The sequence below is a fragment of the Dicentrarchus labrax genome, unplaced genomic scaffold, assembly GCF_905237075.1.
Source record: "Dicentrarchus labrax unplaced genomic scaffold, dlabrax2021, whole genome shotgun sequence".
Taxonomy (NCBI): Eukaryota; Metazoa; Chordata; class Actinopteri; family Moronidae; genus Dicentrarchus; species Dicentrarchus labrax.
In genome coordinates this window covers 3679009-3693490 of record NW_026136710.1, presented here as the reverse complement: position 1 = coordinate 3693490, position 14482 = coordinate 3679009, and the positions used below count along the sequence as shown (strand labels likewise).

General features: G+C 40.2%; 3 protein-coding genes across 3 annotated transcripts; all 3 read right to left on the bottom strand.

The window, feature by feature from the left end:
- Window positions 1–1262: 1262 nt before the first annotated feature.
- LOC127370730 (proteinase-activated receptor 2) lies at window positions 1263–4121 on the bottom strand. Its single transcript, XM_051413070.1, has 2 exons — window positions 3712–4121; window positions 1263–3046 (listed from the first exon to the last, which is right to left on the bottom strand). The coding sequence occupies exons 1-2, from the start codon at window positions 3776–3778 to the stop codon at window positions 1956–1958; spliced, it is 1158 nt and encodes a 385-aa protein (XP_051269030.1). The 5' UTR covers window positions 3779–4121; the 3' UTR covers window positions 1263–1955.
- Window positions 4122–5432: 1311 nt separating this feature from the next.
- LOC127370745 (proteinase-activated receptor 2) lies at window positions 5433–8065 on the bottom strand. The gene is made up of 2 exons (XM_051413096.1): window positions 7863–8065; window positions 5433–7449 (listed from the first exon to the last, which is right to left on the bottom strand). Exons 1-2 carry the CDS (start codon window positions 7933–7935, stop codon window positions 6386–6388), a joined length of 1137 nt encoding a protein of 378 aa, XP_051269056.1. The 5' UTR covers window positions 7936–8065; the 3' UTR covers window positions 5433–6385.
- A 1265-nt stretch (window positions 8066–9330) lies between these two features.
- LOC127370706 (proteinase-activated receptor 1) lies at window positions 9331–12931 on the bottom strand. The gene is made up of 2 exons (XM_051412989.1): window positions 12712–12931; window positions 9331–11914 (listed from the first exon to the last, which is right to left on the bottom strand). The coding sequence occupies exons 1-2, from the start codon at window positions 12791–12793 to the stop codon at window positions 10671–10673; spliced, it is 1326 nt and encodes a 441-aa protein (XP_051268949.1). The 5' UTR covers window positions 12794–12931; the 3' UTR covers window positions 9331–10670.
- Window positions 12932–14482: the final 1551 nt, after the last annotated feature.

Sequence of the window (14482 nt, the reverse complement as noted above, 5' to 3'; positions counted from 1 at the left end):
CATAACACTGAAACTGTGTGTTGTATTGAGCTCTTTGGAGTGCAGGTGGGAAGGTATCAGGGTTAAAACTTCTTGTCCTACCGACACTGTGATGAGACATATAATTTTGTTGAGAAAATGTTCCTATAAGTTTGCTATAATGAATAGAACTCAGAATCTGAGTAAACTTGCTTAATGTGCACCATTAACTAGTGTGCTTTACATTCCTGTATAATCATTCATGGTCATGTGCAATTGGAAATGTCGCTCCCTGTATAAGTCATGATCTATCAAATCCGATTTCACAACCTTTTATTTCACAACCTTTTCACATGTTTCCGTGTTGACTTTTATGACTTCATTAACCGATGTTGAGGTTCAGTTAATAACAGTTATTCTGTCTAAAAATGAGCCCTGGCCACACGGTGTTCTAATGATTGAAAGGAGCTGTGTAAATGTAAAATGGCCTGGGAGTGGCTCTGTTCCCAACATGTGAAAAGAATGTGTTTTACTCAGAAGTGCTGACAAAAGGTAAGACGACACTCCACAACAATCATTTACCTCTTTATACGACCTGCAGCTCTGCCTTAACCGGTCATTCAGTCTGTGTGTGTACCTGGGGGAGGGTGACGACTCTATGGGTGGGGCTACTGCTTGAAACACATCAGTTGACTTCTTCTTATCTATAGATAAAAGATCAGGGGCACTCACTGTGGCTCACAATGCCCCTTTGTCAACAGTATATTATCTTTTAGAAGAAAATGTGTTAGATTTTAATGAGCTTAAAGTTTATCAAATACCAAGAGAGAAAGCCGGATTTGGGTTATCGAATGGGAACGTCATTGCTGTCAATCAATAAATATAAATAAATGAGAAATCCTGTGTTTCAGTTACAGGTGGAACGAAACTAGCGTGAGCACAACCTGATTAGGTCATCCTCACAGCAGGCCTCGTCATGCTCTTAAACATTCTTTAACATCTTGTACTCTGACCCACTTTCTTTCCCGCCTTTACGTCAGAAAACAGTATGATTAACAAGCAGGTAAACATACATGCTTTTGTTTCATCAGAACTATCGTAGTCCGCATACTTTCACATAAACACCACCACAACACATTCCATGAATTCCTAACATTTCCACAAGGCGAAGAGAATGATCCATGACAGTGAGTCTCGTCAACATCCGTCCCCACCAGTGTGATGAAAACAAGGCCAGTGACTCACCCGCAGCTGGAAATTAATTGGTTAAGCAATATTAAAAAAAGAGTTTCACAGAAACTGCATCCTGTTGTATTATCATTTATTTAAGAGACTATATAACATTTCCAACTTTTTCCTCATCAAACTCAACAGGTAGAATAAAAAAGATAAAACTTGCTGGCGGCAGGAGTGTGCCAAATAGGCAAGACAAAAAACAACAAAACAGGAGTGAATATTATATACACCTTTTCTATCGTTGATTTGAGCTACATTGACACCTTCATCAAAGTCATAACTTGACATGCTTTCAGGTTCCATTCCCCAGAACACGTCAAGTTGATTCTGTCTTATTACAGGTGACATTTGCTTTAAATGGTATTCAGTGCAGAACTTAGTCAAAATATTACAGAAAAAAACGGATTTTGTGCAACCAAGAGGATTAAGTATCAGTCTTTAACATACCCCCTCTCTATTTATACAGAAAAAACTAAAATATCTACTCGTGTTTCACATTTTAACAGTTCATAATGAAATCATATACATTTAAAGAGTACAGTCATCTTCACATTTAAAGTTCATCTTTGGCTATCTGATGTGTTGAGGTTACCTGGTTGCACCTGAGGGGCCTCAAGTCCATTGTTATGATGGACGTAACTACAGAGTCCCAGTGCAACGAGGTCTGTGAGCTGCCGTGTTTTCAGTACACCAGAGGTCAAACGCAGACAAGCATGACACGTGACTTCCCTTCAGCCTTTCTTTGCTCTCCTTTCCTCTGACTAACAGCTGCTGCTCTGCGTGTTCCCGCTCTCCGACACGTACGACTTGCTCTTCCTGGAGTATTTCATGGAACTGAATGAGACCCTCATCCTCTCCACAGTCCTGCTGCTCCTGCACAGCAGAGTGTTCTTCACGTGGTTTCTGAAGTCCTCTGACACAAAGTAGTAGATGAACGGGTCCAGGCAGCTGTTGAGGCTTGCCAGGCATAACGTGGAGAGGTAAAAGCTGTAACCATTATTGATCACTCCATCCTTGAGTAGAGAGTAATGCACCACCAGCATGATGTTACTGGGGAGGAAACACACCAGGAATGTAACCAGGACGGTCACAATCAACGCCACGGCTTTCTGGCGGTTCTTTGATGCCGTGCTGTCCTCCATGCTGTTCCCCAGAGCCCTGAGTAGCAGAACATAGGCCACAACGATAATGATACAAGGGACGAGGAACACAACCATACCCATGAAGATGAAGTAGAAGTAAGGGAACTTGACAGAGGGGAACGGGTTGAGGGCGTCCTCTATGACGTTGACATCGTGGCAGGTGGTTATGTTGGGGTCTTTGAGTTTGGCGGTGTGGTTATACAGGTACAGAGGCGTGGTGGTGAGCCAGACGAACAGCCAGATGGCCACACAGACGCCAATGGCCACTTTGTTGTTCTTCCTCTGCTGGGACAGAGGGTGAGCCACGACCCAGTACCTCTGCACGCTGAGGCAGGTAATGAAAAGAACCGAGCAGTACATGTTCCCATAGAAGAAGCTCATGAGGACTTTGCACAGCGGCTCTCCGTAGATCCAGTTGTTGCCGTTGAAATGGTAGGAGATTTTCAGGGGCATCCAGATGACGAACAGCAGGTCGGCCAGAGCCAGGTTGGCCATGTAGATGGACGACGGGTGCTTCTTCTTGGTCCTGAAGAGAAACACCCAGATGGCCATGCCGTTGGCGGGGAGTCCCACCGCAAACACGATGATGTACAAGATCGGGATGAAGACTGTGGTGAGATTACTTCTCAGAGTGTCAGCTGTTGCCTTGTCCACAACAACTTGTTCTGAGTTTTCAGGGTCCTTAAACCCGGTGAACCCACGGCCTTTACCTAAAAAGGATATGATAAAATTTAATACACATCAGGGCTATTTTGATCATCAATTAATCATTTCAGTCATTTATTAAACATAAATGTTCCCTGATCCAGATTCTCTGAAGTGAGGTTTTTGCTGCTTCGTATAATTATAACTGCGTATCTTTGAGTTTAGGACAGAACAAGTTATTCAAAAATGTCCCTTTGGGCTCTGGGATGGGCATTTTTCATTGATTTCTGACACTTTTTAGGCTAAAAGAATGAAGATAAATTATAGACAGATTAATATTTAATTAAAACAATCATTAGTTTTAGCCTAAATACAAATAACAGCATCACCAATAAAAACAAAAACAGCAAATAAGCCTTTTTCCTGATCTCACAGGTTAGATATGATATCCCCTTATGCAATACCTGTATAAAAGTTACTGATGATAAACGTTTTTAAAAGCTTAGATAGGCCTACATTTCCCAGCATTCCTGTCTGTTTGGGAGCTGGACACAGCCCAAGGTTAAAAGTATATATTTTTTTTAACTCCAACTCTAATTATGGTAAAAACTATTCAGCTCAATACACTATTACCGGAGTGTGTTTATGTTAACGGGCTCTCCGGGGATGAGACTAATGGTGTCTCTCCGTACCGGGGGACCTGGCTCAACGGAGGAAGTCCCGAGCTTACCTGCGGCATGTGAGGCCGAAAAACAGCAGGAAACCAACAGGAGCGACAGCAACGGAGTAAAATCCATGTCTCTGTACTTTAGACGCACTTCAGCCGAGTTTCTCTGGTAGTTTCTCCTTCGAACAGCTCCTTAAACGTCGGAGAGCAGCCTCAACCCTGGAGGACACACCCCGAGACTACCTGTCCGTACGCTGCGACGTCATCTCTGACCCGCCCACCTGGTCGAGATCAATTTTCCATCAGAGTGTTTCTATGGCGCCCAGTGAATTCAGAAAGAGGACAAACAAACAAACAAGCACTCCAAACAGACAAATAAACACAGTCAGACAGACAGACAGACAGTCAGAGAAGTTAGTCTTAAGGTTTTAGATTTTAATACTTTAGCAGGGCTCCTCAACGTTTTTCAGGCCAAGGACCCCTTATCTGAAGGGACCCTATATAAGATTCTTATTGTATAAGACTGTGTTGCATATTAAACTGGGCCTACAATAACGTGTAAGGTGGCCTAGTGCCATGTATGAACATAGGCTGCCATGTTAACATGCAGTTATTTCAATAATAATTGTTACATATATGTGGAATTTATCTGTGCGAATAATGTGCTGGATTCATGTCAATGTGTATTTTCAGACATATTTAAACTTTTGAAATAAAATAAAAATAAAATTCTATCAAACAAAAAGTCATGCTGAGGATACGCTAGGGGAAACTTTGAAAATAATTCGGCTTAAACAAAGTGTTCTGAATATAGATCATGTTGATGTCTGTGGTTAGAAAGAGGAAACGTGTACTTAAAGGAAATAATGTGCACACTGATGTGTTCCATGTGATGTTGTTACAGGCTTGAACTGAAGATCTCTTACTATAGTTCAGTTGCTGATTTTGGGTACATTTCACCTCCACACTGCAGCTAATGATTATTTTATCGAGTAAAACAATTTAAAATGTCCATCACAATTTCCTCAAGCCCAAGGTGACTATATATATATATATATATATATATATTTATTTATTTATTTTTTTTTCAGTTCACTCAAGAAAAGCAGCAAATTCTCACATTTGAGAAGCTGAAACCATGAAATAATTTTTTGCTTTAGAAAACATGCAAAGTTTTCAACACACAGCATGGCACTGTGGGTATAAGGAAATGGACGTTTACCACATCAGTGTTCGCAGACTGTGACTGTGTGTCCTAAGTTTGAACAGACAGTCTTTGTTCATATGACTGTTGGTATTTCTTTGGAAATAGTGTAAAAACACACCCTGCCCGTCAATATTAAGAACTTATCTCTCTCGCTCCATCTCTCACTGTATCAAAACAACTTTTATCAGGTAAGATGATGACTGACACAAAAGCCAGCCAATGCAAACGTGAACCTGAGTGATATTTCTACTCCAGTAACCCTGGAAAATGTATCTTTTCAAGTTATTAAAGTATGGGATGTTATATAAACTGGTTAATTTTGTAAGATTCATTATGTTTCACACTAATTTGTGCAACCTTTTTTGTTGAGCTTCAAACTGCACATTTAATATGTTGAAAAATACTCTTTCTTTCGTTGAAAAGTTGAATACATCCAACCTGATAACATCGATTGGGATTTAAAAACAAATTTTTGTGAAACAAAAGCAATGACAACAATTTAGAAGATCTTTCACAGTTTCTATTGTCACTGGAAGAGGTAAGATATCTTTTAAAAAGGACATTTCCATACACAAAATAATTTACTGTATATCTTTAATTTGGGATGAAACCATGTTCTACTCTGGCTTAGAACATATGGAATTTTGGAAAAGGTCCAATGCAAAGTTTATTTTGAAAATAAGGAACACCGAGTTTGACCTTTCCGGCCGGCTGCCCGACAGTGAAGTCAGAGAAAATGTCAGTAAGCAAATACGTTACTGCAGGGCTGACCCAGTTAAATTAAAGACAAATACCACATACAGTGTAATTTAATACCAGTATTGCAATCATACCATCTGAACGCCCAAAAAGAAACAAACAGCCCAATCCTTTATCACAACAATCCCACTTTTAGTTTATAGGTGTATATTATTGTAAACTAGGGCTTTTTATTACCCTTTCAGATGAGTTCAGTTGCTTTTTGAGACTTTTAAAGACCTGCAGATAGTAGCCCAGGGTAAAAATAGAGTTAGTTGGCTTACTTTTTATTGACAAACTTTAAAATGTATTTCTACAAGTAAAACTTATTACTCTAAAAACACATACAGGATATACACACACACACACACACACACACACACACACACACACACACACACACACAACGTAAAGCATATATCATGGATCATACAACATGCTGAATGTTTCCCATTTTCCGTCTCAAAACCATCTGGCACATCAAAACGCTGACAAAGATTTCATCTCAGTAAAATGACAGCGTGGAATAAAAGATCACACTCAAATAACTAAAGGTATTGATATTGATATTGATATTGATATTCCAATGGAACCAAACAAAGCAAAGTGCATTAACTAAAAGTTGTGTTATCATATAAAAAATAAAAATTAATTTACAAAAATAAAAACGAAGTAACTTAAAGACAGCTCGAAGCATGCAGGCCGTCATCACCAAAGAAGACTCTCCTTCCATTTTATGTTATACCTGAGGGAAGTTTATTAAAAATAATTAGCTTAAAAACCAGCAACGCGCTAGCAGTCAGTGCTCTTGGTGTTCCCGGACTCAGACGTGTACGTGTTGCTCTTCTTGGAGAACTTCAGAGCGCTGAAGGAGACCCTCATCCTCTCCACTGTCCTCTCGCTCCTGCAGAGGAACGTGTTCTTCACATGCTCCCTAAAGTCCTCAGAGATGTAGTAGTAGATGAAAGGGTCGAAGCAGCTGTTGAGACTCGCCAAGCACAGGGTGGTGATGTAGAATCCGTACAGGTTGTTGTGAGCCTCGGCCAACAGGAGAATGTAGTGCACCAGCAACATGATGTTACTGGGGGTGAAGCACACTAAAAACATAATCAGCACGGTGACGATCAAGACCACGGCCTTTCGCCGCCTCTTGGCGATGGCTGGGTCCGCCATACTGTTCCTGAGAGCCCTGAGCATGAGAATGTAGGATATGATGCACACGACGGAGGGAACGACAAATCCCAGTATTCCCATTGTCAGGAAGTAGCCAGCTGCCATTTTCTTCTGACTCGGCCTGGTGACGTCGTGGCAGGTGGCAATATTGAGGTTCGTCACACGGACCTGTTGATCGTACAGGTAGAGAGGGACTGTGATGAGCCAGACCCCAACCCAGATTGCGATGGAGATGGCAATAGCTGTACGGTTGCCTCTCTGGCGATGGGCGAGCGGCTGGACCACGGCCCAGTAACGCTGTACACTTATACAGGCGATAAAGGCGATGGAGCAGTACATGTTCCCGTAGAAAAAGGCCACCAGCACTTTGCACAGTGGCTCTCCGTAGATCCAGTTGTTGCCATTCAAGTGGTACGCAATTTTTAAGGGGACCCAGATGACGAAGAGCAGGTCAGCCAGAGCCAGGTTGGCCATGTAGATGGATGCCGGGTGCTTTTGCTTGGTCCTGAAGAGGAATACCCACACTGCCAGGGCGTTGGCAGGCAGCCCCACAACAAACACAATGATGTAGATGATCGGGAGGAAGACGGTTGTAAGACGACTGTTCAGGACTTCTGTGGCTGGAGACTTGACCCACACCCCATCTTTGGTCTCTGTACCAGTAAAGCCTCTGGTATCTATGTCTAGTCACGATACGAAAACATATGAAAAGCAGAAGTACAACAGGTTTATATGCAGGAACATACTATAATTTACCTACATTGGAAACTCAAATATCAGTTCGACTTAGTTCCTGTCAGCTGTGAGCACTTCGACCTGTTTAGGACATGTAATTAAGTCTTTGAGCATGAGTCACCTGCATTACACCGAACCCACTTTACATATAACTTTATTATTCAGTGCTATCAAGTCAATTCTGATGCTAATCCAGCCTATAAAGGTAATCTAGACCAAAACCATCAAACAAACAGGGCTTATATACGACCTGTGTAGGTTAATAAAGCACTTTTTTGATCCCACTTCTATCGGAGTTGAATATTTTGTCCGTTGAGACAATACGAACCACACAGATGGAAATAAACAGGGGGAAGCTTACCTTCCTTGCACAGGCAGAACTGCACGAAGCACAAAAGGAGGAACAGGTGAGACCAGCGCGTCCTCAGAGCCATGGCTGCAATCTGGTCGAGGTCTGTGTGCGCTTTCTGTCGGCGGGTGTGGCCGCGTTGCTCCTCTTCGTCTCTGTCTCAATAACCTTACACCTCAAGACTGCTCCGGCGTTTACACCTGCGTGATGTCACCGCGTCAGGTGACCGCGTGAAACCTATGGAGACGCGAGAGCCACGCCTCAGGTGGACGTTACGTTGTGATATCTGCACTCTAGGAACAGGAAGCGTGGGCACCGCTGAAACTCCACAAACACTTACTCCAGACCTCCAGGAGTGTGTGTTTCTGATAGTAAAGTTGTTTTTCAGATTACATTACAGATTTCATACTGTGTGTTATTTTTAATGTGTCTGATAAAGTGTTCCTTTATGGGTTGAGAAAATTCTCCTATGTAACATACAAAGACTACCGACTGTGGCCCCTGTGGCCCCGAGGAATTAACTACTGTAAGAAACAACCATCATAGCAAAATGGAAACGTATTAGTTAATGTCATCTGAAACAAAAAAAAATATTGTTGATTGATGATTCTTTTCTTCTTATTTTCACAGAGCAGGGCTGTTTTTCTTTTTAGAGATACGTGGTTCTCACAGAACAGTGATGATCTTATAGAATATGATGCATTACTGTAGATTAAACTACACAACAGTATGTAAAGTAGTTAAAATGAGCTTTAAACATCTACAGCACACACACTTTAATGCAGCAGTAACATTAATCCAAAAACATCAGATATAGAGATTATAGTAAATCACTGACAGCACAACACACTTTAGATACATTCTGATAATACTTACATACTTTTATTAAAGTAAGAATGACTGCAGGACTTTTATTTGTAGTGCAGTATTAGTACTTTTACATTAGATCTGAATACATCATCCACCACTGATAATATATAATATAGGTTATCAGCATTGGGAAAGGCCCTTTTGATCAGTCTGATGCTAAAAGATGTTTTTAATAGCAAGTTAAGTTTCATAAATTAGGCTAATATATATTAATATATAGCTTAACTTTAACCGTCCCCCCATACCTTGTGAATTTAGGAGGAATGCAGAACAGAAACTACTTCACACCAATACTAAAATATACACAAGCATGAGTGTGGGTGATATGCTACATCTGTACATGTCCTCCATTGTTAGTTCTGTTTGTTTAGCCGGCGATGGTTAAAACACTCTTCAGTGATCGTATGGGCTTTGCTGTCATAGTGGGCTGCTTAAAAGCTTGATCTTTTGTAACTGTAATGTGAAAAGTAACTAAAGCTGTCAAGAAAGATGTAGTGGAGTGTAAGTATAAAGTTGCATAAAACGGAAATATTCAAGTAAAGAAGTACAGTACTCAAAAGAGTAAATCAATCACATTCCACCACTGAGAAATAAACTACGGGACAGTCAGTTGTTTTGAGAGAGTATTTATTCAGTCGATAGTTGCTTTACACTATCACATAATTCTCTCCTAAGACCAATACACAGTGAAAGAGAGGTGGCTGAGGTGAGGTCCTTCAGGTTACCTTTTATTAACAGTACAGTAGCGCCGCCTGCTGGAGGAGAAAAGAACCTGGACAATGGTGTAGAATGACAACGTCATATACAAAAGGTACTTCACATTTCCAACCAGCAGAGAGCAGCATGAAACAAACTATGACAATGTGGGACATTTGGTCAGCCCATTACTGCTGTTTCTTGGTTATCTTTTTAACACTATCACAACAATATATGATGACATATTTATTCACAGAACAAAAGTGGTAAAAAATAAAAAAAGTTGTGAATAAATAAAACCATACCAAGTAAAATATGATTGACAGCTTTAAGTGCTTTGAAATAAGCTTTTCAGCAAAGCTATTACACAGGAAAAATATACAAAATACAAAACAGCAAATAGTTTCCTTCCATTAAATGCAGCTTATAAACTCATGTAACACATACAGTGCAAAAATAAAAGCTTTTCATAGTTTGAAATATTCAGCTGAATTGTTCTAGAAAGCACATCCTTATCTAATGTTAACTTCCTTCCGTACATTGTTTTTTTTTTTTTTTTTTTTACTTCATTCATCTCTTGACAGGGACGTCTGTAGGGGCAGATCTAGAGGGGTGGCATGAAAAACATGGCTGGCCATGGTCAAATGTAACAAATTAATTTAGATTCATTTTAAAAATAATGTGTTAAAGAATTGAAATGAATTTAATGATCTGTTATGACCATATTTTAAACTGTAAGCTTAAAGTCAATGAAAAAAAAAGAAATGTATTTGTTAAAATGTCTGAAGATTTGAAAATAAAATGTTTTTGTTTATTTCTAATTCCACTCTAGATATTTCTATTCGATGTTTTACTAATGTGCCACAAAAATCTCATGTTTTTTAGTTAAAATATCTTAATTTGGGGGCTTTTCCAAGCAAATACTGATATATGCAATAGTTTGCGGGTTAAAACAGCATATTTCTGCCACCCTCTGGCCCCCCTATAAATATTCTTTAGATCCACCCCTGCATGTCTATCATTGCACATTAGTTGTTATAAAAGGTTTTTCAACTAATTTCTGTTGGAATGATAGGTTCAGTTGTCCTCCATTCATCCTTATCATGATGGAAAATGACAGAGGGCCAAACCTACAGACCGACTCTATGATCTTTATTTGCTGTTACTTGGACTTCATAATAAAATATTTCTACCGGTTTGGTAACTGTAATATCACAGATAAGAGTCAGGTACTCTCTGATTGATGAATCAGTATCAGACCAGCAGTTTTTTGTATTGGCTGTTAAGACTTTGCTGGAAGGAGTCCATTTTGGTGACTGATGTGTTTATATGGGAGCTTTCTGTATGGCTGGACTTCAGAATTTTTCTCCTGCTGGATCTGCAAGAACTAGATGACGAATGACTGCTGCTTTCCTCTGTAATCTTCTGACATCTCAGAGCACTGGCTAGTTGTCTTTGGCACTGGGATGATCCAAAGTAGTAGAGCAGAGGATCCAGGACGCAGTTCAGACTTCCTAAACACATAAACACCAGATAGGCAGCATAGGAGCCATCAGGAGCATCCCTGGTCTTCTCGAGTCCCTCATTGAACTGCAGGTAGTGGGCTAGAAGTAGACAGTTTGTGGGCGTGAAACACATAACAAACATCACCAGCACCGTAAAAGCCATCACCACTGCTCTTGTTCTTCTGCGTGAGCGCCCGGGAACCCCACGTGGGACCCTGCTCAGAGTCCCGATCACCCAAGTGTAAGACACCACAGTGATGAGCAGAGGCAGGAAGAAGAGGGCGCAGCAGAGGGTGATGAAGTAGATCTTGTAGTGCCTGATTAGCTCATGTGCGGGCTGGACATCATGGCAGGTAGTGATGTTCAGCTGTGTAAGTGTGTAAGTCTGTTCGGAGAGGACGAGGGGCACCGAACCAGCTAAAGACAGTATCCACATGGTCACGCAGGCTATGATTGAGTTCCGTGGCTTCCTCCAAGCCAGGGAGTCGATGGGGTAGACTACAGCAAGAAGACGGTCCACACTGATGCAAGCTATGAGGAGAACAGAGCAATACATGTTCCAGTAGAACGCTGCGGTGACCACACGGCACATGAGCGGGCCGAATATCCAGTTGTTGCCACCAAAGTGGTAGGTGATCTTGAAGGGCAGCAGCACGGCAAAGAGCAGGTCAGCACCGGCCAGGTTCAGCATGTAGATCGCTGCCGGCTTCTTAGGCCGGATCCTCCGAGTGAAGGCTATGACCGCACCAATGTTGATCGGCACGCTGATGATGCAGACCAGCAAGTAGAAGGAAGGTATGAGGATGGTGGACATAGAGCCCGTTAGAAACAGCAGAGCCTCTTCTGTGATTTCCGGCCGTCTGGAGTTGGTTGCATTAAACCCCTGACCTCTTGTATGATTAAATTGGGGATCATCTGTATTGTCGTTAAAGAATATTGGTTCATCTGTCACTGAACTGTGAAAAAAGGTAAAAGTCCTCGCTTTCACTCTGACTGGAGAAAGAAAAAGAAAAAAAGAGTCAGGTCCAAGAAACAGAATTGAAAGATTGCTTAATCAAGGTATTACAGGTGTTTTTAATCAGAATGTTTTATATTATAAAGCAGGCGATTAATTAATCAACAGAAATTTTTAATTATTATTTGTTGTTTTGGATCTTTTCAGGTAATATTTTTGAATAAAAATGGCAATAATTTTCTGGTTCCAGATTTCTTAAATGTGAATTTTTGCTGTTTTTCTTGTGTCTTCTATTATATTAAATTGAATACCAGAGGGAAAACAGCAACTGAATATAAATAAATAACAGACTACTCGATAAATGTAAAATATCCCCCCAAAATCCCCTCAAGGACCCCCAGGAGTCCTTTGATAATGAAAACAATCGCAATTTGCAGCCTTTTTACAGCAGAATATTCTATATTATCGTGATGCAGCTAAGGTTATTTTTTTTATCGATTAGTTTGACGATTATTCCTCAAGTAATCGTTTGGTCTAAAAAAGTACAAAACCAAAAGTTGTTCAGTATACTCTCATCTGTGACAAAGAAAAGCACCAAATAAGTCGGAACCAGAGAATGTTTGACATTGTTTTACTAATTATTTATTGAAATATGAAAGTTTATTACTAAAATAGTTGCTGATTAAGCTTTCTTTTTATCTTTTCAGCGCCAAATGAGCCTAAATTATATTATAAACGTCCTTACATCATTTATCAATGTACAACCTTACATATCTGTAGGAGGTTACCTATAAAACCCCTGTTTAACACAGTAAAGTGAACTGAAGTCTTTTACCTCGAGTCTTATTGTCTGCAGCCGAGGCAGCCAGAGCGCACACCAGCACCAACAGCAAAGTTTTTGGACACATTGGAAACATTTTTCTTCCGAAAAGTAAAAACAGGAGAGATAAAACCCCTCAGTATTAATCCGCGTTTATGTTCTCTGTGTGTGTCGAGCCTTTCCCAGGTTTATTTCTGTCGCTGATCAGCATCCAGTGAATGTTAAACTGTTTAGTGTTTCCGCCCACAGTCCAGTCAGTCCGAAACGACCCCGTCCACCAATCAAACAGCAGCCTCCAACAAGGGCAAATTCCTTCAGTCTGATGTCACCTTTCCCGTTACCCAGCAGCAGCTAGATCGGACCGATTACTAGGCCACAACTTGAATCCATTTCTATTGTCTAATTTTATCACAAGGGAGATTTTATTCAGCAATTAAATTAAGTAAAGATGTGTTTATTATATTAGAATTATTTCAGTCTTTCACAATAAAAGCATAAAAGCACGAGATCAAAAAGAGAAAGAGAAAAAGAGAACCAATAAAACAACAAAACATCAGTTCAGAAACGTGAGTAAATTAGTGAGCCTTGAACTGAAAAATGTATCTGAGCAATGCTTTATAGGTGATAACTGAAATTATATATTTATGTATTACTCCTCTGGCAGCCAATGAAGAGAGGCCAATACTGGAATAAGTGGTCTCTGCACTACAGCTCCTTGGAAAAGGCAGGGCACAAAAACATGTAAATCCATCAGCACTTCCAATATGTCTGACATAAGAAACATTTCTTATTTGGAAGGACATTATCCATTTAAAAAAAAGCAGGTTGGCTACATCAAGAAGAAGACTGTGTGCCAAAGTGCAAATCAAACCCACTGCAGCTATTGTTTGTCCCAGCCTCCCTTAAGCTGCACTAAATCAACATGAAATAAACACTTCTTACTAATTCTTACAGTTACTTCTTAAACCACATGTCAGAGTCGGATGGAAAGTCAAGTGTCTCTTTGTTTTAAGATGTTTTTTAAGATGTCATGTTGGCTTTGTGATGTTTCCAATTTTACATATGTCATAAAAACACATTATAGTATGTAATGTAATGTCACCAAGAAAACTGAGAGCGAAGAAGCTTCATATTTATAATAGGTTTTCATAGTGCAATTGTCAGTGCTCTTTCTGAATGTGGGAAGACTGAGTTGAAGTGGAGCGTGAATGTTTTGGTAGTCTCTAACTGTTTTCTGGGACTTTTTCGGGGGGGGGTACATCCACCAGTGCATGTTCAGGGGAAGCAGGCACACAGATTGTGTATAAACAACATTATCCCTGGAGAGAGTAAACGTGCTTCCTCTGTTTATATCATTCAGATACATATCACATCAGATAGACGGTGAATTACATAACTGCAGTGACATTGCATATTTTAGAATGTGCTATCATTTGGATCATATTTTCTTTTTTCAAATACATTAAAAGATTTATTTGCAAAGTGTCTCATGATGTTCTCAGCATACGACAGCAACCGGCTGTCTTTTTTCCTAGTTTTCTCTTTGTTTACATGCTTGTGTAAATTAACTGTTCAGACGCAAATAGCCTCCCTTTCCAGGAGATCACATGATATTTATTTACTGTTTTGTACAAGGCAAAAATGTCCCCACTGATTCTGGAGGAGATTAAGGTTAAACAAGCTGAAGTCACTTGAACATGGACCTTCATGTGTGGTCTGTGGTTATAAAGCACTGACATGAGGATGGAGGATAATTCAAGATTCAAGAAGCTTTATTTATCCTGAG

Coding starts and splice junctions, on each gene's coding strand:
- LOC127370745 (XM_051413096.1), bottom strand. CDS start 7,935: ATGGCTCTGAGGACGCGCTGGTCTCACCTGTTCCTCCTTTTGTGCTTC. Junction 7,450..7,862: donor GTTCTGCCTGTGCAAGGAAG/GTAAGCTTCCCC, acceptor TATCGTGACTAG/ACATAGATACCAGAGGCTTT.
- LOC127370706 (XM_051412989.1), bottom strand. CDS start 12,793: ATGTTTCCAATGTGTCCAAAAACTTTGCTGTTGGTGCTGGTGTGCGCT. Junction 11,915..12,711: donor TGCAGACAATAAGACTCGAG/GTAAAAGACTTC, acceptor TTCTTTCTCCAG/TCAGAGTGAAAGCGAGGACT.
- LOC127370730 (XM_051413070.1), bottom strand. CDS start 3,778: ATGGATTTTACTCCGTTGCTGTCGCTCCTGTTGGTTTCCTGCTGTTTT. Junction 3,047..3,711: donor TTCGGCCTCACATGCCGCAG/GTAAGCTCGGGA, acceptor TATCCTTTTTAG/GTAAAGGCCGTGGGTTCACC.